This window comes from Artibeus jamaicensis, unplaced genomic scaffold (genome assembly GCF_021234435.1).
Source record: "Artibeus jamaicensis isolate MK-2021 breed Jamaican fruit bat unplaced genomic scaffold, CSHL_Jam_final scaffold_474, whole genome shotgun sequence".
In the NCBI taxonomy this organism is placed as follows: Eukaryota; Metazoa; Chordata; class Mammalia; order Chiroptera; family Phyllostomidae; genus Artibeus; species Artibeus jamaicensis.
Window position 1 is genome coordinate 3,844,611 of NW_026522046.1, and position 27,283 is coordinate 3,871,893.

Genomic DNA, 27,283 nt, shown 5'->3' on the forward strand with positions numbered 1-27,283 from the left:
ACAACTGTGCCAAATGATTTTGCAAAATGTATTAACATCCTTAAAAAAATAGTATGTATACCCTTTGACTCAATCTTTTCACATTTTTGGCATTTATCCTAAGAGAATCTAAATTCGAGGGGAAAGTCATGCACAGAAATGTTAATTAAATTACTTACCAACTTAACAAATATGTGGTGGTAGCAGATAAGACACTAGAATTGGACACAGAAAGACCTGAGCTCCTTTCTTGGCTTTGCCACTAACTTATCTGGTGACCATAACCAAGTTGGGTAGCCTCCCTCAGCCTTCATACTCATCAGATGGGGTACAGGAGTGAATGAGAAAGACAGAAATAGGACCCAAAGGTTTACAGTGAAAGAAGCCAGGTCCCTCTTAGGAACTCCAAAACTGATATATGAGATCAGCTGGCATTCACCTTAAAAAGCAGGCACGAGATGATGTTACCTGGGTAGAAACTGAGAGGAACAAATGACAGAAATCAAACCAACCAAGCCTGGTGATTTGTAGCACTCAAGAGGATTAGAGACAACTGGGATTTTTTTTAAGTGTCTCCTTCTAAAAGCCATAGCCTCTCTCCAACAATTTGCTTGGTGTGAAAAGCAGGAGGCCAGGAGCAGCAACTTCTGGCACCCTGAGACTGTCCCAGGATCTGTGGCTCCACTGTCCTCAGAAATCTCAAGAGAGAGGCACAAAATTTCCACCTTTCTAATAAAGGATAACAAGCAGCAATGATGACAACAAAAGTAATTTAATGGTGCTCATTCCAAGCCGGATATTTACATATATTCTCTCCATTCATTCTCACAACAGCCCCAGGAGGCAATTATTAATACACCCATTTTTATAAATAATGAAATAAAGATGTAAGCAACTTGCCCAAGCCAAGTTAGCAAGTAAGCTGGAGAGTCTGAATTTGAACCCTTTTGACTGGAACCAGAATCCATACTTCTAATCTACATAGAGCACTGCCTCATACAAGGAGGGTGGGATGGGACACCCATGGCTCTTCAAGGAAATAGCAAAGGAAGCTTGTGATGAGGGGTATGAAAGTGTCATGAGTATTTTGCTTTTCGTTTGATTTGTCACATGTCACGACTGAAGATCCTTGAGGAACTAGATTCAAAACCACCGTTTTCTGATGGGGAAACTGAGGTCCAGAGAGAAGAGAGACTATCTGAGGCTTCAAGGTAAGTTTAAGGCACAGCTAGGACTAGAGGGCAGCTCCTACCACAGTTCTCTCTGTTCCCAGAGAGGTTTATGTTTACATTCATAAACCACAGGATGTTAAAACAAGCCAGCACTCTATCAGGATCTGGGCTACGCCCAGTTCTCACTGTACCCAAAGGGGAAATGATCATTCACTTTGGCTATTTGAAGCAAATAAAAACATACTTCATAGAACTGAGGAAAAGGTGAAGATAAATGCTAGTTTTACCCAGAAGAAGGAATAGAAAGTGGCCAGGGCTGGGATCTGGTGGACAAAGAGGGGAGAAGCCAACAGGCATCCCTCAATTTTAAATAGACATGACTCTGAATTAATTCTGGCAGCCCTTAATTCTGGCAGTTCCTTTGAGGAACACTTTGAGACTCAAAAAAAAAAAAAAGTCAGCACACACACACAAAAAGAACAAAAAAACCTCAGAACTGCTCAGGGATTTGGGAGACTGTTGAGTCTAACTCACTGTGGTCTTAGGTGAGTCACTCCCACTCTCCAGGTCTCAGGTGCCTTATTTTATAGGACACTGCCTTCCTAACCAGGTGACCAGCTGTGCCTAGAGAACATCTCAGTCTGTGTTTCTTTTTTTTAATACAACAGAAAGGACTTGAAAGAGAATAAAGCTCCTCTTAAATGCACCTGTACTTACCCAGGGGCAGAGACTGGCCTGAGTTCAGGAAACCCTGGGTTCCTTGTGATGAGGAGAGTAAGTCGTTGCCAGAGCAACAGATCCCCAAGGAACACCTGCCAGGAAAAGGCTACACCAGGGACATGGAGTGTTGCTATTTTCGCAACTTGTTTCAAGTAACCTTTCCAGTCATTAAGTAAGAAATGCTCACTGCAAAAGGAAAATACAAGAATATACACACACATCTATATATATATATATGAAGAGAAGGAAATTATGACCACCCATAATTGCATTCTTCAGATATTAACACTGTGAATATGTTGGCCTTTTTTCCTCTTATGGATTGAATTGTGTCCCCTGCTCCCCAAATTCTTATGTCAAAGCCCTAATCCCAATGCGAGTATATTGGACATAGGGTCTTCAGGGAGGTAATTAAGGTTAAATGACATCATAAGGATGAGACTCTTAAACTCATAAGACTGTTGTCCTTCTAAGATAAGGAATAGACACCAGAGAGCTCTCTCTCTCTGCCTATGCACACAAAGGAAAGGCTATGTGAAGACACAGACAGAAGGCAACTATCCATGAGCCAGAAGGAGATTTCAACTTTGATGGCACCTTGATCTTTTACTTCCGGACCCCAGAACTGTAAGAAAATAAATCTCTGTTGTTTAAGCCACCCCATGCGTGGTATTTTGTTACAGAAGGCTTAGGGCTTTTGTACACTCTCCATGCATGTGTGTGTATGTGTAAACACTGATATATCTTGACTATAGTCCAGACTTCGTGGCTTTGTTAAACAACAAACCAGGTCAATGTCTTCTCATTTATTCCTCACAGAATTTCTAACCCCTGATCAGGCATGAAAAGGAAACTCTCAGAGGTTATGTAATTGCCCAAGATCATGCAGCAAGGAAGGGATGGAGCTGGGATGCAAATCATCTTTTCCCACTATACTAGGTAATCTTCATTCAAAAATGGTAAGTGATGAGAAAACAAGGTGTGTGTTCTGGCTGCCAGATTTGCAAATTTGCTGGAGTTAAAAAGTGAGTCAGTGCTATAAGAAGACAGACAAAACTGTACTTGAAAAATAATTACCTAAAATTTTTTTAAAAGACAGACAAAAGGGGGTCAGGGTCTTAAGTAGAGATTAAAATTATAAGGGGGCTCTGAGCCTTAAGAGAAGGCCTGACGATTATAAATTGGACATGAGGTGTTCTCACAAAGAGAAGGGCACCACAAATTGAAGCCCCCCACAAACTCCCAAGGATAAGGGCCTGCAATTCTATCAGGTGTCACAGGAAGTTGTCAAAAGAACTAAAAAGTATTAGAGGAAGTAAATGTTGGAAAGTACATAATGTCCAAGCAAAAAAAAAAATTGATGGAGTAATCTATAAAATTTATCCACAAAGGAGTACAATTCAGTTATAATAAAGAATGAGATTTCTATGAACTGATATGATTTCCAGGAGACACTGGAAAAAACAGCAGAGTGTAAACAGTATAGTCCACTATATTTTGTGTAAGAAATGAGAGGAATTTAAATACAATGATTTGTCTTTACAAATAGAAACACCACAGGGTAAAGTAAAGTTGGCTGCCTGCGAAAGTGGTGGTGGGTGGTACAGGGTAATTCTATGCCTGTTTGGATAGTTTAGAATTTTGGAAGCATGTTCATACTCTGCATATTTTAAAAAGAGGAATGAAAAGAAAAATCTAAAACTGAAACCAGCAATGGCTGGTGTGGTTCAGTGGACTGAGTGCCAGCCTGCAAGCTGAAAGGTCACCACTTCAGTTCCTAGTCAGGGCGCATGCCTGGGTTGTGGGCCAGGTCCCCAGGTGGGGGGTTAGAGGCAACTGATCAATGTTTCTATCCCCTTCTTTCTCCTTCCCTTTCCCTCTCTCTAAAAGTAAATAAAATATTTTTTAAAAAAATAAAACTGAAACAAAATGAACACAATTGAATTTCAAATGAATACAATAATTTTGGTGAAAAGACACAGAAGGGCTCTTCCTGGTATCTTAGGTGCATATAATTTGACTATGTAACCTCAGTCCTGGGCAGAGTGTGGAGAACTCCAAACAAATCCTGAACTCTCTTCAGCAGGTTTGTTCTACCTAGATATATGCAAAACAATTTGCAAACTATTTTAGATGTATAACAGATTTGAGCAAATAGATAAATGTGCTGAGGTTGGTTAGAAGCAGAATCCTCACTGTGAAAGAAGGGGGAACACAAATGTAGAACGGGGAAGGCAAGACGTATGTTTACGTGGATAGACTTAATTTGAAGATATCAATTTGAGCCTACCATTTCTAAAACAGGCATATTTGTATGCATCTGTATAGATGCATATACACACACAGGTACATGTATTTATATATGAAAATGAATGAGAACATGTGGATATGTATTGTGTATGTAGAGGGTATGTGTGTGTGTATACATGCATATAATTCCCTGCTCTACCTGTTAAAAGGGCCAAAAAACAGACACCTTAGTAGGCTGAACACACCTATTGCCCAGATAATCAGTTCCTATACCATTTTTACTTCAAGGAACCAGGGCTCCTTAGAAAACATAAATCCCAGAGGTAGGGTAGAATAGTATGGAGAAATAAAACTATCCTGTGTCTTGCAGGGCTCCTGAAAAAAGCACTAGACTCCTGAAACTCTTCATTTACCATGAGAATAAAATCTGTAGCTATTTGTCTGGTTAATTGCTCTACTCTGATTCAAAACATAATAAAACTTTTCCTATTTCCCCAAGAAACCAAATGGACTATATATCTATAGATATAGTCTACACTGTATCTACAGATTAATATAGAAATATTTCAAGACTCCAGGAGGAAAGAGGCCCAGGAGCTTAGAGACATCTCTAGGTGAGTTTATATGCCAAAGGGCTGGAGTAAGAAGGGGATGCTTTCAGGAGAACAGAATAGTTACGTCCTGCCATTTATAAATGGTGAGGCTGGGGTAAATCACTTATTTGTTGTCCCTTATATAGGAAGGGCTGCCTGGAAGAATCCCATCCATGGTTAATATAACAAGAATGGTTTGCATGACATTGATATAACCTGGCAGCCAAGGAGAGTGTACTGGAATGCACATGTGTGAACAATGACAATTTCATTGTACTAGTCAGTGGGGGGTAATGGATGCCATTGAGTGACCATGTGTACTGTGTGGCTGTTGTATATAAAATGGCTGAGTGAGTAGAGCAACAGATTGGCATCAAATTTTGCATTAAGCTTGAACATTCCTCCACAGAAACTATTTAGAAGGCCACAGCAATGAGTAACTGGTGATCGGCAGCTTCATCATGACAACACACCCACTTATGCATCACATCTCATGCAGAGTTTTCTATGAAATATCAAATCACCCAGATGACTTAGTCCCCCTACAGCCCAGATTTGGTGCCCTGCAACTCCTGGTTTTTCTCAAAACTGAAATCACCTTTGAAAAGGAAAAGATTTCAGATCATTGATGAGATTCAGGAAAATATGATAGGGCAGCTAATGATGACTGGGAGAACTGTGTGAGGTCCCAAGGTACCTAATTTGAAGGGGACTGAGGCATCATTGCCATATCTATGATGTTTCTTGTATCTTGTGTCTTCTTCAGTGAAGGTCTCCATTTTTCATAGTATAAGGCTGGACACTTCCTGGACAGACCTGGTATAGGCACAATGTTGCACAGCAGATCTCTAGAATTAACTCACCTTCCATAACTGAACCTCTATAGCCATTGAACAATTCCCCATCTCCCCCTCACCTCAGCCCCTAGCGATCACCATTCAATATCTCTTCCTATAGAACATTACTCAACCTCAAAAAAGAAGGAAATTCTAACATATCAACAACATGAATGAACCTGGAGGACATTGTGCTAAATGAAATAAGCTAGACACAGGACAAATACTGAATAATTCCACTTATTGAGGTGTCTAAAATACTCAGACTCACAGAGAAAGAATACACACTGCTTTTGCACTGCACTTTCAATGACTTCATGTGTGTAGGTGGAGGAAGAATGGGGGGGTGTCTTTCCTCTTCAACTAAATGGAAGCTCTTTGCCTTCTCTCACTCTTCCCCCATACCAGGCAGGGTCTTATGAGAGTTTATTTGCTTGATTGAATGGAATCTGGGCAGCTGGCTACACATCTGATGAATGGGCCACACAAGGAAAACACTGAGAACAGCTCTGACATGTTAAAAAACTACTCTTGACCATGAGCTTTGAAATAAGCTGAGTCCAGTATCAAGCCACAGCTTCTTCTCTGGTTTCAAAAAATATCGGCCACCTAGATTGTGTCTGCTGGCCAAAATCAAGAAGCCCTGGAACTCATGATGATATCCATCGTCTCTAAAGTTCAGCTCCTAAACCGTGATGCTGAAGTACCCTGTCAAGGGACTTTCACCACAATTACCCAGCTCACCCTTGCACTGTTCAGATCTATTGAGAGAAACCACCCACCACCACCACCTATCCAGACTGTCTGTCAACACTTTGAGAAGAAAATTTTGGAACTTAAAAGAAAACTTAGGGGATTTAAAGTACTACTGGCAAACAAAGCGAGACCCAAATCCACGGATATCACATGCTCTCTACAGTACCCAAAACAACTCACATAAGTTCTTTATTATTAAATGCATTGGGGTAACATTGGTTAATGATGTATAAATTTCAGATGTACAATTTTACAATGTAACATCTGTGTGAAGGGGCTAAGGGGGTCAAATAGTACATGATAATGGAGGTAGGCTGATCTGCAGGTGGTGAGCACACACAAACTGTGAGCCTCAGTGCTCTCGTTTAAGATAATGGTTGATAATCATACCTCCATGGTTGTCATGAAGGTAGGACATCAGTGGCCCTTAGACTGTAGAAGTGTTTAGTAAGTAACAATAGCTATTATCTCAGGATAAGCCCCATTAACTGATCTGAGAATGTCTGGTTCAAGTCCAGTCAGCACACACTAGGCATAGGACCAAGGTTTCTCTCTCCAACCTGTACAAGAGCTTCCAAAAAAGCCACTGGGCCTTCTTGTCCCACTGTCTCTCCCCTCAAGGCCACTGGGAACAACAGGGGCCCAGCTGAGTCTCAAGAAACTTTCTTACACTTAAGTCAGAATTGAATTTATTTAAAGACACATTTAGCTGCATATGGTTTTCCTGTTGACTCTCCTAACTACACGTGACACATATATGCCTGAATAGGTCTGTTGAAACTTCAAAGTATAAGACCAATCTCTATAAAAAGCTACCTCCTTAATAACAAAACCACCTTTTTGTTTTCCATTGCCTTGTCTCAGGCCCAGCCCTCGTCAGAACACAGCTGCCATCAGGTGAACCTCTCCATGTAGAAAGAGACTGAGCCACTCGCTGGCAAAATTTACCAAAGCAAGAGCTATTCCTAGTGAGTTCTGGGTGCCAGCTACTTTCTGTGTGCAATGGTGGGACTCACTTTGCTCATTCACAGAAACAGACACAGAATAGCTGGGGTAACCAAGACAAAAAATAGTGAAGCTAGACAATGAGAAAGGGCAATGATAGAAAGCTGTCAGTCACAGATCAGTATCATAAGAAGCACTGTTAGGGAGCTGCCTGTGACAAAAATGCTAAATAAAGAAATGGCCCACAGGTGTAGTGCCACTGAGGAAGGAGAGGAAGGAGAGGAAGGAGAGGAAGGAGAGGGCGTGTCTGAGGAGGAGTGGGAAAGGCTTTCTTGAGAGTGGACAGTGTGGTCACACTCCCCTCAGCCCTGGCAGAGGAAACACAATGCTCTGGTGGTGCAGGGAAAAGTGCAGTACTCGTGACAAAACTATGCATTGTCCACAGCACACCCTTTCTCTTGATCAGCTTCTGATGCTATGGGAGCTGTTTTACAGCTCTGCAAATTGCAGCTATAGACAGGCTTATTCAATCTTGCCCAGTAGTTTCACTGACGGCCCCCTCTTCCTTCCCACCTAACAGAAAAAAAAAATTTCATTTCTTTATTCAGAATCTGTGCTCTTTTGACTTTTCCTCTGAACTGGTTAGGACATCTGCCTGGTCCTCTCATATGAATAAAACAGATTGCTTAACCCATGTTCATTGTTATATCTACATGACATTACATCTTTCCTAAAAATTATCCTTTAACAGATGTCCTGTCTCCCTTCTGCAGGACACCTTCCAAATGGCTCCAAGGCAGCTGACTCCCTGCTGAAATGCAAGAGGCACCCCTTTGCCTGAGATTGGAAGGCACAGTGATTTCCCAACAGACACAGGCAAGCTTCACCATCCTTTGCAGAGTACTTGCTGCTGCGTACCAGCCTCTGAGTGAAACAAACGCTCTGTGCTTAGTAACCTGATTTGATCCCATGAAGACCCTGCATGGTAACCTTTCTTATTCCCCTTTACAAACAAGGGAACTGAGGCTCAGAAAGATGAAGCAACTTGCTCCAGTCACTCACAAAGGAAGTGGGGAAGGAGGAATTTCATCAAAGTCAGTCTCTGATTTCCCAGGCAACCTTACCTCATCTTTAAATAAAGTTCCAGAATCTTCATAGGATAGAGATTTAGTTCCTCACTACACACCATGAGATGCCCAACATCGGAGAGAATTCCCAGCACCCCTCTACGCTGCCTCTCTTTATTGCTGCTGCTTACTCATCATACCACCCCTGACTGAACAGAGCTCGACCTCTCTCTGAGTTCATGCTCTCCAACCCCAGCGTGGCCAGCATGGCCTGGAAACCCTTCTCCATTCCTCTACTCTCTCCAAAGAAAATTTCAACCCTTCTTGGCTTAAATCTCCCCTACTAAAACCTCTCTCCCCCCAGCCTTCCTCCAACAGGACCTTGCATCCCACTTTGCAGACAACAGAAGCCCTTCCAGGCTTCCACTATGAACTGCCCCCAGCTACACCCCTCCCATCCTTCTTCCTTTGCACTCCATCCTGCTGGGGTTAATCCTGGGCAGGGCTTTTGACCAAGCTCCTTCACCCCCTTCACTTACTTATCTCCTCTTTTTAATATATCCAGTTTCTCCTCACTGAGTCAAAATTTTTATTGTGGTAAAATATACATAAAATGTACCATTGTTACCATTTTGAAGTATATGGCTCAGTGGCATTAAGTACAGTCCCTCCGTTGTACAGCCAGCACCACCATCCATTTCCAACCTTTTCATCTTCCCAAACTGAAACTCTGTGCCTATTAAACAATAAACGCTCCCTCTCTGCAAAGCCTACTTTCTGTCTCTATGCATCGGCCACTCTAGGTACCTTACAGAAGCAGAATCATACAGTATTTGCCCTCTTGTGACTATCTTCCCATTGACTGTTGAACACACTTGATTCTCTCGAATCTAAAAAAATAAAAATAACAAGATCTAGCCCTGGGTTCCTTAACTTTTTAGAATGATTGCCTGATTTCTCACCTGCCTTTCGGAGCCAGACTTCTTTTTTTTTTTTTAAGTAACTTTTATTTATTTATTTTTATTTAATCATATTGTACTTTTCCATTACCATTTAGTTACCTTATACACCTTCTCCTCTGTAATCACCACACTGTTGACTATGTTCATGAGTCCTTTTTTCTTTTTGCTGAATCTCTCCACCCTCTAACCTCCCCCAACCCACTAGCTGTCATCTGCTCTCCATCTATGAGTCCGTCCCCATTTTCCTTGTTAGTTCAGTTTGTTCATTAGATTCCACGTATGAGTGGAATCATGTTATTTGTCTTTCTCTGATTGGCTTATTTCACTTAGCATAATGTTCTCCAGGTCCACCCATACCAAGAGCTAGACTTCTTTAAAGACCTATCCACAATTTTCTTCTCCACTCACTTTCACCACTCATTCTGGTAAACACTCCTAACTGGCTTTTGTCTGGCCTCAGCACTCTCCCATAGAGCTGTTGCTAAGGCCCCCAGTGGCCTCCATTTTGCTAAAGAGAGAACAGTGTTTTTCAGTCTCCATGTCGATTGGTCTCTCAGCAGCATCTGACAGTGCTCTGTTTTCATTCCCTGCAGAGGACTGGTCCTCACCCCTCTCTAGACTAGACTCTCTCTCGTGCTCTCATTCAGTCCCATTGCCTCATTGCCACATAGATACAGATGATTCATACTCTTATATTTCATCTAGACCTTTCCATGGAAATCCAGTCCCATTTATACAACTTCCTACTTGCCACCTCTTCACAGATATCTAAAAGGCACCTCAGCTCTACCATGACCAGAACCACATTTTTATCTCTACCCTCCTCTTTGACCCTAGCCCCCATTACCCAAAACATCTTCAGTGCTTCCAATCTCAGGGACTTCTAGCCAGCCAGTTACACAAACCAGAAGTCCGTTACACCTGTGACATAGACCTGCTCTTCCTTCACCTCCCGCATCCAATCCAACACTAATGCCTATTGACTGGACATACCAAATAGCTCTCCAATCCAGTCTTTTTTCAAATTTACCTTCATGTCTACTCTGGTGCAACTACCAACATTTCTAATCAAGGGTCCTCCAAGAGCCTCCAAACTGTGTATTTCCACTCACTGTAAGATTTCTGAACAGATGGAAGCCAGGGATGTTTACAAAATGCAAGTTCAACAACATGGATGAATATTGAGAATACCATACTAAGCAAAATGTCAGATGCAAAAAGTCAACACCCTATAATTTGATGTCAGTCATATGTGGGATATAACACTGAAAGCAACAAACAAACAGACAAGAGAAACAAACAAAACTCATAGACACAGACTAAACAGTATGGATGGTTACCAGAGGTAAAGACAGTAGAAATGGGTAAAGGGGATAAAAAATATAGTGATGGAAGATTTGATTTTGGGTGTTCAACACACAATGCAATATGCAGATGATACATTATAGATTGTATACTAAAACATATATAACTTTATAAACCAATGTCACCCAAATAAGTTCAATAAAATTACAAATACTCAAATGCAGCTTCATGGCTTGGCACCTTCTTACCTTCAACCTCATCTCTCAGCACACACCCATCACCCACGCCACATATACCCATCTCCTTCTAGGTCCTTATGTTCCTTCCACCTGGCCTTCCTACGCTGTTGCTTCTTCCTGAAAAGCTCTTATCCTAGCCTTTTTGTCTTCTCCTTCTCCTCCTACACAGCTAAGTATCACCTCCTCACTTTTCCTGACTTCCTTGATTATTAAAAATTTCCTTCTTATGGGTTCTGGTAGCACCTTGACCCTCCCCTTTATAGCACTCTATTGCAACTTTAAAATGTCTTCATAGGACTACTTGATTGTATCTGTTAGCAACACGAGAAGAGGGCCAAGTCTGCTTTGCTCACCACTGTATCTTCCACATCCATCTCAGGGTCTGTACTCATAAATATTTGAGTAGCTAACATTTACTGACATATGTGCCAGGTTCTTAGTGCTTTGCATGGATTTTTTCACTTATCCCTAAAAACAACTCTATCTGCACAGAAGAAATTTTACCTGAGAGTTCATCAGGCGAATGGTAGTTTTTGTGCCCACATCCTGTTTGAAGTTGGCTGTAGGTGCTCCATTAAACCTCAGTACTGCATCATGCTCATCTGCAAACCACAAGGAAACAAGAGGTCATGAGTACCAGCAATATATAAAAAGAGAGAAGTTGAGGAGGAAAAGAGGGGGAAGAGGTAGGAGAGGGGCAAGAGAATGTTATTTTATAAGCTTTAGTCCATCCTGGTCTACAGAAAGAAATTATCATATTTGTATAGTATAATTGAATTTCAGTGTGCCTGCCCTGTAACCTGATAGTACAAGCTATGCACATGTTTTTTATAAGATTTTATCCAAAGATCAAGCATAAGTTCATAGACAGAGATGACCACCTGTCTCCCTGGCCACTGCAAGGTCTCAAGAGGTCTGTATCATGGCATTCCTGAAATCCTTTCAATAATACCAGTACACCTAGGTATGGCGGAATCATAATTCCAATTACCAATGGAGCAAAACCAAATACTCTCTTTGTATAACCAAGGGGTCCTACTTTTATCACTGTCAGAAAAATAAAGATATTATCATAAGGTTGGTCTAACCTATAAGTGCAAAACACCCCACAGCACTCTTAAAAACTTGCAGCCCTCAGCAAATGGAAAGGATTCACTATGGCAACCAGGACCACCCTCCAGGGGACCTATTCTGGAACCTGAAGCCCAGGTATTGTCACAAACCTGGTGGTAGCAGAGATAAGACAAAAGGTCATCAAGCTAAACTAAACCTCATATTTTCTACTTAAAAAGCTCTTTGTTAGAAACAATGTTCTAAGTCCAGCCAAAATCAAACAGACCATCTTACAAAATCTACTCACTCCCTGGCTCCAGTCCATGCAGCTGTTTAAGCAGAGTTTGGAAGACCTGGAGATGTTTACTGGTATTGACCAATTCAATGAGGGAAAGAACTAATGACTTTTAAGATCCATCCCAACCCCAGGCCTCTGTGATACTATGTGAGTTCATCCCACCCTTACTTGATCAAGAAAGGTTGGGTTCATCACTGAAATCTACACAGAGATGGAACTCAACCCAATCCTCTATGGTTTTATTTTTGCGTGGGGGTTTATTTTGGATGGTTCTTGGCCCACAAAGGTAGCATCAAGAGGAAGTGGGTGGGGTGGGTATTTGGCTCAGAGCAAGATGATCTGAAAGGTGAATAGCCACAGAATTAAGAAATTAAAGCCTCCTTCTTTATTTCAATTCTAACATGTATACGAAACCTCAGGAATCTACATATCTCTTTCACAAGAACAACTCTATGCTCAATCTTTGGATAAAATCTTATAAAAAACATGTGCATAGTTCGTACTATCAGTTTACAGGGCAGGCACACTGAAATTCAAATAGAAGAAGAGGTACATCTTTACGCAACTCAGATTGCAATAAGTTTTGTCAGAATCAGCCCTGGTTTCACAAGTGACCAGTAGCAATCACACTAGAAATGCAGATTATCGGAAATTTCACTTAGTCAACTGTCCTGTTTCACAGGTGGATAAATGATTTACCTGAGGGTCTCAATAGGAAAGAAAGACAAGCTCAAATGGAGTACTAATCTAAAGTTGAGTAAAAGGACTATTTAGAGAGTTGTAGGTAGAGTTTAAGGAAATCAACAAAGAAAGGAGTGACACCAGTGTTGGTGACAGCAAAAGGCCATTACAATCCCTGCAGCTAAGGTGGCAAAAAAAGCAGGCCACCTGTTGGGAACTGTGGCTTTCAGAAGAACACAGCTACTGCTAATGCCTGCCTGCAAAAAAGGAATCAATACTCCAACCTCTCTTTCCTTCTTCCTGCTGACTTCAAGGCTCTGAAGGGGAAAGGCAGACAGCAAGGGCTGTTTGAAAAGGGCTGAGGCTGTCAGTCAAGGGAGAGAAGCAGCCTGTGGTTACTATGCCAGGAGAGACCCTGAAGATGGGAGCCCCACCTCACTCTTTTTCTTCTCAGCTTCATACCAGTGACTCTATTGTCCAGTCCCCAGTAAATACCAGAAGAGTAAAGAAGCTCACAGAACCAACTTTTACTTTTCCAGAGTGCAGAGTGTGATAGAAAAAGAGAGAGTGGACTTAGAAAGGCAAAAGGAGAAGCCCTAGCACAGGAGGCTGAGACTAGGCCCTCAGCGTCCACCATAACTAAGGAGGATTTTTTTGTTCATCCAACAAATACTGATTAAGCACCCACTCTGCCGGTACAGTTCTAGGTGCTGCAGACGATGGAAGTGGTCAAGGACAAGGTACTTGGCCATGGAGATCCAGTAATAGTGCAAGGAGATAAACAGTAAAGAAGCACAACAACCTATCTCAGGATAATTACTCATTGTAATTAATACTATGACACAAATAACCTGAGCTGTGTAACTGAGACCCAGTGGAATCTTTGTTAGATAGGGCAGCGATTTTCAACCGGCATGCTGCAAGAATGTTTAGAACATGCAACACCTGGCTATTTTGTGGACACAGACCTCTTTTCCCTTAGATTGTCAAATTAAAAAATTATAGCAGTTAATACAACAGCAGTCTTCTACTGTGAATGAATCAAAATTGTACCTATTTTTTTGTCAGGTCAGCAAAAGATACGTTTTTTGGGGTGCTGCAGAGTTTTAGTAATTAGTTTACGTGTGCCATGAGATTTAAAAGGTTGAAAATTGCTGAGATAGGAAGATGATTCAGGGAATGCCTCTGAGCTGGCACCCAAATGGTGGCCAGGCCGGAGAGGGCCCAGGGAAGCACATTTCAACCAGAGGACACGAGAGTGTCAAGACCCAAAGAGGGCAAGGACTTGGCTACAGACGAGTGAGAGGAAGAAGAATAAAAGATGCAGTTAAAGAGGTTGGCAGGAACCAGGTCACACAGGCTGTGGAGGCCAGGTAGAAAGTTTGGGTTTGATTCTAAGAGAAAAAAAAGTCAATCATAGATGACAACTTCAAAACAGGCTATTAAACTGGGCAATAAGAAAAGAGAATGGGATCTTTGTTTGCCAAGCTTCCCTTTGCTACTGAAGGCTTAAGAGCTTTAAAACTCAAACAGGACTCCAGGAAATCACTGAGAGAAATCCATAGCTACCAGGATGCCAGCAAACAAGCCTTGCAGCAGGGGAGGCTGTAGAAAACAGTTGCCACCACTTCTCTTTAACTTGGCATTAGAGAGCAGGAAAAGATGCAAATTAGAAAAGGAAAATTCACCATTATATATGCACAGGACATAACTGCAGGCCTAGACGATTCAACAGAATCAGCTCCTTATAAAATTCACAAATACATCAAAACTCACTGCCTCCAGACATAGGAACTATAAATAGCTGGAAATTATAATAAAAGAAATTTTATCACAGTTTGGACCAAACATTTTTATATTTTCAAATTAGCTTAATGATTCACCTAACCATCTGTGGAAGACTACATTCTGACTCTGGTTAGGGAAACCAAATATATAGGTCAGGGCTGGCAAACTAGGGCCCGTAGGCCAAATCTGTAAAGTGTTACTGGAACAGGCAGCTAGGCCCATTCATTTACTACTGCCTATGCCGGCTTCTGTTTTACAGTGGAGAACTGAGTCATTGTGAAGGATACTATATGGTTTCAAACCCAAAAATAGTTACTCTGGCCCTTTACAGAAAAAGTTTGCTGAGCCCTGACATAAATAACCAGGCTCTCTGAGCTTCTCAATCAAAGGGTGTCTTCTCAGTCCTCACTCTGCCAAAGAGCTTCATCTGCCCCAGCCCCAGCCCTTTCCCTTCCATCGTGTGCTCCCCTCCTGGTTTTCCTTCAGCCCCTCTCACCAGCCCTTCTGATCTTTTTTGCCTGGCCTGTTCTTTCCCTTTAAATGTAAGCTATTTTCTAGGTTTTCTCATCAGCCCTCCTTCCTGGACTACCACTATCACCTCAATACAAATGACTCCTAAATCTGATCTCCCTCCCTGACCCTTCTCCAAAAGCAAATACCCAACTGCACAGACATCTGCCCAGGGAAATCTGCAAACACTTCAGACTCAGCACATCCAAGAAAGAACCTGTCCTCTCCAGAAGCATGCTTCCCTGAAATACGGTATAGCCAGCTCCCAGGAGAAACTCTGACTTCTGCCTCTCAATCAAGGTCATTTCTAGTTAGACACCAAGTTGTATGTCTCCTACCTCATAATGCTGCTCAGATCAAACCTGCTCTTTCTACTACTACTACCACTGCTCACACAGGCCTGGCCCACCTCACCTGGATGTGGCAATAGTCCCTAAGAAAGGAAAGATAATATAGCAGTCCCCATAGAGAAGGGGACTCAGAGAAGTGAGAAATCTCTGCAACCGCACAGGATCCTATCACTCACACGCACAAAAGCCTTCTAGGTTCCCTGGCTGGTGTCGCTCAATGGATTGAGAGTGGGCTGCGAACCAAAGGGTTGCTGGTTCGATTCCCAGTCAGGGCACTTGCCTGGGTTGTGGGCCAAGTCCCCAGTGGGGACTATGTGAGAGGCAACCACACATTGATGTTTCTCTCCCTCTCTTTCTCCTTCCCTTCCCCTCTCTCTAAAAAATAAATAAATAAATAAAATCTTTTTAAAAAGTCTTCTAGGTGTTTCCATAACTCAACGAATGAAACCCAAAGTCCTTACTGTGACACCCAACATTCACTAAGAGCTGAGCCCTGGCCACCTTCCTGGCCTCATTTCTCAGCCCTTTATAGTGTGTGAGGACCTACATCCTGGCCAAACAGGATTATCTGCGATGCCCAAGTGTTCTCTGCACTTTTTCCCATGCAGCCTTTGCTTCTCTTGCTTTTGCCTCAACTTGAATTCGACCCTCCTTTCCTCTAGGAGAGCAAGTACGCAAGAATATCAAGGGATTTTTCTTAACCCGACAAGGGATATGACATAGCAAAGACTATTATAAAGCTACAATCACTATGAGGCACAAGAGCAGAAGGGCTAAGTATGAGGGCCTTTGAGTCAATGACTTGGTTTCAAGTGTCAATCTGTTATTAACCAGTCGTGTAAACTCTTTATACCTCAATGCTTAGCTCATCAGTAAAATAGGAACAATAATGATAACTACCTCCCAAGATTGCTTGGAAGAAGAAAAGAGAAAGCAAGGCATGTTAGGTACACGGCAGGTACATGGCAAGCATCACTCCTGTTGGTTATAACATTTAAAAAATATGCTATTGTTTGAAATGAAAATTCATACAAATCTAAGATACTTTACATGTATACCCATCAAAAATAATTGAAAATGACTGAGCCCTGCCCTCACATCAGCTGGTTTGTAGGACTGCTGGAGACACAGCATATTATTACCATCTTCTGGTAAATAGTTTTGCAATGAACCAAAAAAATGATAAAGTTATTTTAATTTGGTCTTCTTATCTCATTCCTGAGGATATTTCCCCTTGGGATGGAAGGAATAGTCACTTATGTTATGTACCCCAAAACTGTGCCAGCCATACTGTTTGTAAGAGCAAATCATTTGAAACCATCTGATATGTTCAATAGCTGGGAATAGAGTAGACAAACCCCAGTTATAGTGGGAAGGTCATGGACCTGGCATGCTGCCTGGTCCTCACAGGCCTTCAACAGAGGGCCTTTCCCTTCCCTTCCCTCTTTGTATTCTATGTTCCTGTTTAGTATTGTTGATGAATTCATGAATGAATAAAAGAATAAATGAATGAATTTCTTACTTAAACTAGATGCCCAGAGCATATACTCTATATAATGCAGAACATTTAAAGACTAACATGCAATTACTTTATGTCTCAGAATCAAAGTCCTCCCATGGAAACACATATTTAATATTATAGCTATGGTCTACAAAAAAAGATTACTTTAATTAAAGTTTTGTTACATCACTCCAAACTTTTACAGAGTGCATTATTTTAAAAAAAAGAGCATAGTTCCAATTCACGAAAGTCTCAGACTGCCTAAACTTCAACACAATCCTAGCTGGTCAGACGCTGACAACTTGACATGAAGAAGAGGATCTGCTAACACCTAGAATGTTCCAAACATCACCATGATAGAGCAAAAATGAGGAAGAAAAAAAGTAATTGAGTCCTATTATGGGTGAACAAAAATGAACCACGTGTAGTTTCTAGAAAATGCAGTCCAAAATAAACCGAAAAGGCACAAGTAGAGTTGGGGCTGATTACCTTGTCAGCTTTTATTAGTAAGTGCTGCCTATTTGGGGAGGTACAAAATGTGACCTCATCGCTTCTTTTTGCTCTAGAAAACCCAGTTTGATACTACTTTTCTTCTTTTGAGAGCCTGTGCTTGGTTTCAGACCATTTTTCCTGGCAGTCATATGCAAGAAATAAAGGAGAACATGACCCCGCCTGCCCCAGCACCTTCCAGAGCATGACAGACAGCAATGTTTCCTGTGCTTTGTTTTCTTTAGCCTGATTCATTTCACAATAATGAAAAATACATCCTTTCAAAATAAGGGGACTATGGAGTTTTAAGCAAACCTCTGTATTGTACACAATAAGGATGGATAGACCATCTATCTTTATTAACTATGAAAGATTTCAAGAAAATCAAATTGATATACTCTGACCAGCAAGTTTTAGCCTTTCACAGGTCATGTACTCCTCTAAAAATCAAGTAAAAGCTTTGAACTTTCTTTCTAAAATAAATGGACAGATCTACTTACACACATAGACACATATTATACATATTCAATTCACAGATATTTTGCACACAATCTTAGGGACTCAGGAGCCCACCTGAAGGTAGTCCACAAATAGGGAATACTTACCACTATTTGCAGGTGGCATGAACTAGAGGACCCTAAAGATTCCACTAAAAAACTTCTGAAACTGATAAATGAATTCAGTAAAGCAGTACAGTAGGATACAAAATGAATATTCAGAAATTGGTTGCCTTTTTATACACCAATAATGGCTATCAGAAAGAGATATTAAGAAAACAATCCCATTCACAGTTGCAAAAAAAATACTTGGGAATAAATTTAACCAAGTAGATAAAAAAGACTTATACTCAAAAAATTGTAAGACATTGAAAAAAATTGAAGAAGATACAAATAAATGTAAGCAGATACTATGCTCATGAATAGGAAGAATTAACATAATTAAAACTTTCCTTACTACCCCAAGTTATCTACAGATTCAATGGAATCTCTATCAAAATACCAATGGTATTTTTTACAGAACTAGAACAAGTAACTCTAAAATTTATATGCAGCCATAAAAGACCTCAAATAGCCACAGCAATCTTGAGAAAGAAGAACATAGTTGGAGGTATCGTGCTACCTGGTATCACACCATACTTCAGGGCTATCTATAGTAACCAAAATGGCTGGTACTGGCATAAAATCAGACACATAGATCAATGGAACAGAATAGAGAGCCTAGAAATAAATTCATACCTATATGGCTGGTTAATCTATAACAAAGGAAGCAAGAATATATAATGGTTAGACAGTCTACTAAATAAATCATATTGGGAAAAATGGACAAACAGATGCAAAAAAAAAAAAAAAAAACTAGGCCACCTTCTTACACCATATATAAGAATGAACTCAAAATGACTTAAAGACCTAAACATAAGAACTGAAACCATAAAACTCCTGAAAAAAAAAGACAATGAACTCTCTGACATTGCTTAGTATTATTTCTGATATAGCTCCTCAGGCAAGTGAAACAAAAGAAAATATAAACAAATTGATCTACATCAAACTAAAAATTTTTTGCATAGCAAAAGAAACCATCAAATAAAACACAAAAGCAACCTACTGATTAGTAGAGGGTATTTATAAATGACACATCCAATAAGGGGTTAATATATGAGAAACTCATACAACCTAACACCCAAAACAAACAAAAAAAACAATTAGAAAATGAGCAGAGATAATTCTGCCCATTTCTCCTAAATAGACATTTATAAAAAAAAAAACATACAGATGGACAATACACACATGAAAATATGTTCAAGGTCAATAATCATCAGAGAAATGCAAATTAAAACCATGATATTATCTCACACCTGTCAGAATGGCTATTATTAATAAAGCAACAGACAGTAAGTGCCAGCTAAGATGTGGAAAAAAGGGAAACATCATGCACCATTGGGTGAGACTGCAAATTGGTGCAGCCACTTGGGATAACAGCATGGAGGATTCTTAAAAAATTAAAAACAGAACTACCTTTTGACCCAGAAATTCCAATTCTGGCTATTATCTCAAGAAACTCAAAACATTAATTTGAAAAGTTACATGCACAGCTATGTTCATTGCAGCATTTTTTACAATAGCCAAAATATGTAAGTAGCCTAAGTGCCCATCAATAGATGATGGAATAAAAAGTGGTACTATATATAAAGGAATATTATTCAGCCATTGAAAAAATGAAATCATACCATTTGTGACAACATGGATGGACCTGGAAGATATTATGCTAGGTGAAATAAACAGATAAACAAATACCATATTGTTTCAGTTATGTGTAAACTAAAGAATAAAATAAATGTACAAACAAAACAAATAGACTCATAAATTTAGAGAACAAAGTGAGGGTTTCCAGATGGGATGGGGGTTGGGAAACTGGGTGAAAAAGGTGAAGGGATTAAGAAGTAAAAATTGGTAGTTATAAGATTATCATGGGGTAGTTAAGTACAATATAGGGAACAGAGTCAATAATATTGTAATAGCTATGTATGGTGCCAGGGGGTACTAGGAAAAAAAGTAATTCCTTCCCTAATTCATTCTTCTCAAACAGAAAATCTTAAAATTATTCAGGTAGTTGAGGCCAAAAGAGACAACCTGCCTGCAAATGTTAGAACCTGAAGATAAGGCAGGATCTATCCTTCCAATTCTTTATAAACGTCAATTATAGTGTTTTACTTCTTTGTATCAGTCAAACTCTTTACAAACATTCAGCAGGACACTAATATTTAAGACAGATAAAAAGAAATCTATTCTAACTGATGCAGATGCTGGGAGACCAGGTGCCCATCCTTTTAGCTGTCCCTCAGGCAGCTCTGGCTCTTGGGCAATCGAAAAACACTGACCTGGGCCTGCTCTGCTGGTCCACGAAGACTTACCACGGTCTCCAATCTCGTCTGTACACCCAGATACTCCAGATGAGGTAACAATATCATGTTCATATAACAATCTTAACACCACAGAACCCACCTATTTCTTTGCCCAGTTGGGAGGACTTCAGAGATCCCGCTGATGAGACAACAGCACACCTGCCCCATGGCCCAGCCTTGGTCCTAATGCTCTCTTTGGGCAGGTAACCCTCCCATTCAGAAGTATTGAAGGGAAAATCTGTGGCCTCTACCATGGATACGTTCACTTGATCCCGAAGGTGGCAGCGCAGGGCCTCTACACTGAACTTGACACCAGGCCCTGGCCCCTTGTAGGACACATTGTACTTGTTCATGCTCAGGTAATTCCTCCAGATCTTTCGCAGCCTGGGGATAAGGTTTTTGGAAGAACTGTCTTTGTTCCAAACCTGGAAGAAGGGATTTAGCTTGGTCTTGGCTGGGCCCCTGGGACTGCTGAGGGTCTGGCTTTCCTTGTGGGGGTCCTGGGATTTGCTTGAAGGTGCAGACTGGGAACCAGACCCCATGGAAAGTTTCTCCAGACTCATGGCCTGGAATTCCTTGGTTTGTAATTTAAGGGAATTATAGTAACTCCCTTTCTTCTTCTCCTTCCACATACAGAAGACTGCAAACAGGAGAAAGGCCAACACACAGCAGCTGACTTTTTTCTTCAGGGTGGTGTGAATCATAATGAAAGATGCATTCAAGGGAGCAACTCTGTTCTGAGCAGGAAAACAAGCCTAAAAAATTAAGACAAAGCAAAAAAAATGATGTAAAAAAATCTACAAGGGTAACTGGCAAGAGGCAGGGTAATGGGCTGAGCAACGGATTTAGAGTTACAAGACTCAAATTCTACCAGGTCTGGGTTTCGAATGTAGAGAACAGTCCTCAGATGCTTTTTTCCTGCCTGTGTTCTCCATGATTCCTTCTTATACCCTGAATCTCAGTGTCCTCTTATCTTGGTCTAGCTCCCCAACTGCACTCTGAGCTTCCTGAGATTGAGAACCACATCTCACTTGGTTCCTAGGGCTTTACACTCCCTGTTAAATGAAGGCATGCACGCTTTAAAAAACAAAAAAGAAAAGAAAGAGCATGCTAACTGATCTACATCACAAGAACCCAAACTCCCTAAAATTCTATGGGGCCCAGCACCCTTTTAAAATTTCCAGAGAGAACCCTAGCTGGTATGGCTCAGGTGGGCGAAGCACTGTCCCATAAACTGAAAGGTCACAGGTTTGATTCTCAGTCAGAGCACATACCTGGGTTGTGTGTTCAGTTCTCAGTCAGGGCATACATGAGAGACTCCTGATTGATGTTTTTATCTCACATCCATGTTTCTCTCCCTCCCTTTCTCTCTCTCTCAAATCAATAAGCCTGCCTTCCAGTGAGGATAAAAGTACATTTATTTAATTAATTTTATTAATTCTTTGTCTCATCATAGATAATGTCATAGCTTTGTGATGCATCTTTTCTAAATGGTGATGGACTCCTGAGTGAGAAGAGCAAGGTTTAGCTTTGCAACTAAACAGTCAGGTTTCTGGAGGGCCTTGCAAGAGCATTGTCAAGGGACAGGAAGCTGGCTTGCTTCATAGTAAAGGATAGGAAACCTCAGTAAGACAGCAAACAGTGACCAATTCAGGAAATGAAAACAGAAATGAATTAAGCACAAAGATGTTATTTCATTTAATGTCACCATAAACCAGGGCCCCTGTGATATACAACTCCAGCAAGCACTACATATATGACAGTCAAATATGAAGGACATCTCCTGAGCTGTGCGGAGGCCCTGACCATCACTGGCCATGGTCCTCTAATCTCCATTTCAAAGATCATCCACCTGAGGCTCTGAGAGGTTAAGTGTCTACTATCACAGAGCTGAGGTTCAAATCCAAATGCATTTGATTCATAATCCATGTCCTTTTTACTACATCCTGTACAGAACTGTTGATTTCTTAATTCATGTCCTTTTAACTACATCCTGTATAGAACGGCTGAAAGTTCTGGAAAATAGATTTCCCTAAAAATAGAGCTTGAATAGTCCCCTTTGATCTGGGTAAACCTACTTAGTTTGCTCAGAATTTATTGTGTAATTGAATGAAAGATGAAAGTACTTTGAACTCAAACAACGTCTGTATCTTTAGAAGAGCATTAAACTCTTTCCTGAATGAATGGGTTTATTTACCACAATAAGTGTAAGGAATCACCCTGGGCTTTTGCTAACCCACTTGGGATCTACAACCCCTTCCCATGGAGCCTGCTCCCAAGGGTATCAGGGATAAAGTGGGGGGAGTACTAGACAGGGTATCCAGGAAAGCCGGGTTCTCATTCCCATTCTTGGTGACACAGTCACTTAACCTTTCTGCACCTAAGTTTCTGTACAGTCAGTAATCATCTTTTCCCCATCTCGTTTACAGAGTGCTGGGTGGATGAAACAAGGATGATATTATCAGGCTTGGATAACAAATGCAAAGACACAGGAGGTGTTCTGAACAGAGACCAGACCACGGAGCAGCCCCTCCACATGAGAACCATGTGGAGGTGACATGGGATAGTGAACGAGACCAGAGTGGAGCACTGGCCCTGACTCATCAACCTGAGCTTCAGGTCCTTCAGCTGAGACTCTTCTTTCATGTCAGTGACATCCAGACCATTCTTGGAATTCACCAGCAGTACCAACCAAACAGTGCTTCCTACCACCCCAGACCTCAAGAGCCAGTAGCTCTGGGCAGGGTGGGTTCTTGCCTGGGCTGCTGAAGTTTTGAAAGTTGTGGCAAAATGTACACAGAGGAAGAATTTCAACTTGAAATCAAGAAATGATGTCATACCATCAGAAAACTAGGGAACTCGATGTCCTCAGATGCCCAGCACAGCTAATCGAATGACTGACAGCTGAAGAAGAACTAGAGAAGAAGGAAAAGTAGCATTTAAGAAGTGCCTACTGTACACACGGTAGGCACTTTACCTGCAGTCTCTCATTTAATTTGTACTATAACACTGTGGGGTAGATAATAAATACCCCATTTGAGGAAATGAAGAAACTAAAACTTAGCCAGATTACAGGACTTCTCCAAAGTCAACAGCTAATCAGTGCTACAACCAGAATTCCATCCCAGATCTGATCCTCAAATTCATGGTCCCTGTGCCAAAAGGACAAGCATCTGTGATAAAGGACAGTGAAAAGTGAATGCTGACCAAAGAGGATGCAGAAATCAGGGTCACTATAGAGAAAACTCAATCTGCCAGACAATCAGCACTATGGCAGCCATTCTCCGTGCACACAGTTTGCCACCCAGGCAGCCCTTCCACAGCATTGTATTTATGAGACCCGTACAACCCTGTGAGAGAAGCAGGGATATTTTTATTTGCACCATTTATAGCCTGAAGAAACTGAGATTTTTCAGTGTAAATAATTTTCAAAGTTGCATGAACGAGTTAGAAAATACTGGAGCTCAGACTTGTATGTGGATGAGTGAAACGAAACAGGAGGCAGAGAGGTGGGTCCTGATTCACCATCCCGAGAGCTGAGGCTCAGAAGGAGCTGGTGTTCAGCTTCCTGCCAGCACCTACTCTCCACGGTCGAGTTTCCCAGGGAAGAAGTGGTCAGCCAAACAGCCAGACACAACACAGGCCTGCAACTTTAAAACAGCCTCAGCCTTTTGGGTCTGTGCCCCATCGTGGCCTCAAGGCACTCACTCATCTGAAACCTCTGGACTTTCTGATCAGGCACTTCAAGCTTCAAGACTTTTTATTATCTCTTGGGTTGCTCTAGAAAGACACGGGAACTAAAGAATTTTAATCTAAGCAGCCCAACCTAAAGAAAGAGGTAGCAGATTGTTTTCCCCAAAGTCTTCAGGAAAGTACACCAAGCTCCAAATTTGCCAATCACACTCCAGTATGACTATGTAAGCTTCCAGGCCTTTACACTGCTGCAGTCTCTCCCTGAGTCCATCTGTCTGGGACAGTCAGACAGCATGACCTTTCTGCTCTGACCTCCTATGGAGCCCACCTCCCTTTTAACACTATTCTTGCTCTGAACACTCATATCTAGTGCTTGCTTTTTACTGACCTCTGCCAGAGGGAAACCCCTCCTGGCTCATTTCTGAAACCCCAGTGCCCAACACATGCCCAGGAAAAAAAGGGCACCCAATTAAGGATTATTGAACAGATGAGACTGTATCAGTGAATCCTTAAATCCCCTATCAGACTTCCAGAGGTATACAATAACAACTTACATTATCCCCTACAGAGAACTAACAGAAAGAAAACCCCAGACAAACTGGGGCTCTTACCTCCTGCCCCAGCCTACCCATCACCACGTGCACAGCATCAAATGCAGGATTTGGCACATAGTGGGGCTCAAAAGGGGTGCACTGATTTACAGAATAACTTCAACCCTTATATTTATAGTGTGTAGAAATAGGCAACCACCTATCCCCAACCCTCGCTGAATCAACTAAAAAAAATACATGAAGGAAACAGTAAAGCTGCAGCCAAACATGGAGACTTTGTGACCCTGGTCAGCACACTCTACTGCAACATTTTTTCTTCTGGAATGTTCCCCTTTGCTGCCTCTAGGGGTTTCTTACCTGATTAATCCCCCTGGGGCTGCGGCTCACTAGGTCCTCAGGATCTAGCACTATTCTTCATGGGAAAAGTATTTGCTTTATTAGGTCTGGAGGCCTCTGCTCATTTTTCTCAGAATGATGAAAAAATATCTGCAAAGGCCAAAAAAAGAAAGAGATAAGAGCTGATATAGGCAGTGTTAAAAATTAACAAGATAGGTAGGCACTTTTGCTACTGCCCAGTGTGGGCCCTGGCCTAGGCTATGGCTCAATCCAGGAAGGCCCAAGGGCTTGGAAAAAGAGAGGTACGAGCTTATTACAGGTGCAATGCCCTGGGCCCAAGAACAGCACAGACAGCCTAGGAGAAGACCGACACTATACCAGAACATGCTAGAAAGGAAAGCAGACACCACAGATCAACCTGGGAAGAAAGGATGATTTGGTTATACATAAGCAATTTGCAGGAGAAAGGTGTCAGTTCACCTCAAAATAAACTCTAGACAAATTTTTCAAGTATTTATTATCAAATAATATTTAATGAAATGTGAAACTTTAATCATATAATGTTAATGTAAAACTAGGTTATAAACAGCACAGAGTATACTATCCAAATACAGAAAACTACATTTTTTTTAAATGTGCATGTAAGAAAGAGAAAGGACTGGAAAAAAGAAATCCTGGATGGTAGAATAATGTGGTTTCATTTTTTTAACAATTTTTTGTATTTTCCAAATTTCTAAAATGTAGATGTATTGCTTTTACAGTTGGAAAAATATTATTAAAATGTAATTTTTAAAAGCTAAACATACAATTCTATATTTGTTAGCTTCTCTTTCTTCCTGATGAAACGTAGAAAAATAACAAGAAAAAGGGTAATAGAATCAATTGCATAGAAACTCCAAATTTTATGCAATGAAAAATACTGTAATATAAAGGAATAAAAGAGTTAAGGTATGCAAAGAGTTAATACAGTAAAAGCCTCTCAAAATAAACAGGTAATCCACATGGGCTGGTGGAGAAGTCACAAAATAAAAAAATACAATAAACAAGCGTGTGAAATTATGACCCTGGCAATCATGCACAGGGCCAGCAGACCCACCTGCCTCTTCCCCGGTCATGAAGAGCATTCCAGCCTGAACCCCAGGCCTTCAGGTAGGATTTTCTCCCAGTCGATGTGATGAAGCCAGTTTGTGGCCACTACTGCTGCACCTCCCAGGACAACTCAAATAAGTATTAAGTTGATACATAGAGCTTTGTATTAATTTGATTGTGTATTAAGTTAACTGTGTATTAAGTTGATATGCAAGCATAGAAACCTAAAAGAAGCAACTGGAATATTAAGAAACATAAGATATAGAATTTACATTAGCCAGCAGTTTTCAAAGTGATAATAATATTCATTTCCGGACAGATTATAATAAAATTGTTATATTTCAAGGAAGCACTACAAATGAATAATCTTTTTAGAAAGTAATCAGGCCCGTAGAATTAATAGCTCGTGACTATTATCATACTTTCAGGAAATAAAGCTGAGTAAATAACTCAAATAAGAAAAAATTATAAACTTTGGTTTCTTCACATGTAAAATGATTCCCTACCTTACACAGTGTAGTAAAGACTGAAAGATGATTAGTGAAATAAAGAATGAGTTCTATAAAGCAATATAAACATGAAAAAATTTGTTTTCATTTTAAAATTATTTATAATGGTAAAAAATCTGTTAACCACTAAGCTTCCAGGAATAGGAAAATAATTAAACAATGGTATATCTACCATTATAAAACATGTATGTATGTGTGTATATAATTGTGTATAAATTTAAGTAGCAATAGGAGAAAAAAGCTTAAAATATTACAACAAAAAATGTGAATCAGACAATGTTACCATTGTGAATAAAAGCTATGCATGTCCAAAAACCTAGAAAAAACACACATGGTTGAGACCCAACAACTGCTAAGCAAACTGGTAAGAGATGAATTCCCATATTTCAGTTTGACTTTCTTTGCTCTTATTATGTTAGTTGCATAATCAAAGTAACACTGTTGGGGACAATGTTGAAAATGTAGTACTTCAACCTTGTGTATCAACTTAATACACAATTAAGTTGTCCTGGGAGATGCAGTTGTAGTGGCCCCACAAACTGGCTTCGTCACATCAAGTGGGAGAAAATCCTACTTGAAGGGGTTCAGGCTGGGGGAATTTCAGGTTTTCATGACTGGAAACAATCAGTTGGGCCTGCATATGACTGATGGGGCAAAAGTTAGAGATGCCATTCTATCCTTTGACAGAAATTTCAGGGTTCTCCTTATGAAT

General features: G+C 40.8%; 1 protein-coding gene across 9 annotated transcripts in view; it reads right to left on the reverse strand.

Moving 5' to 3' along the window:
• Positions 1–27,283, reverse strand: part of ST6GAL1 (ST6 beta-galactoside alpha-2,6-sialyltransferase 1) — a 129,904-nt gene that overhangs the window by 9,454 nt on the left and 93,167 nt on the right. For 5 of the 9 annotated variants that reach the window (XM_053657804.1, XM_037131750.2, XM_053657805.1 and 2 more), the window contains 3 exons: positions 24,995–25,123; positions 20,494–21,148; positions 11,329–11,426 (listed from right to left, as the gene is read on the reverse strand). In XM_053657804.1, the coding sequence (XP_053513779.1) occupies positions 11,329–11,426; positions 20,494–21,097 (702 nt within the window). In that variant the 5' untranslated portion in view covers positions 21,098–21,148; positions 24,995–25,123. Of the gene's footprint in view, positions 1–11,328; positions 11,427–20,493; positions 21,149–23,233; positions 23,292–24,994; positions 25,124–26,069; positions 26,139–27,283 lie in introns of those variants that run through there. The other 4 variants (XM_053657807.1, XM_037131748.2, XM_053657808.1 and 1 more) reach the window with 4 other exon arrangements.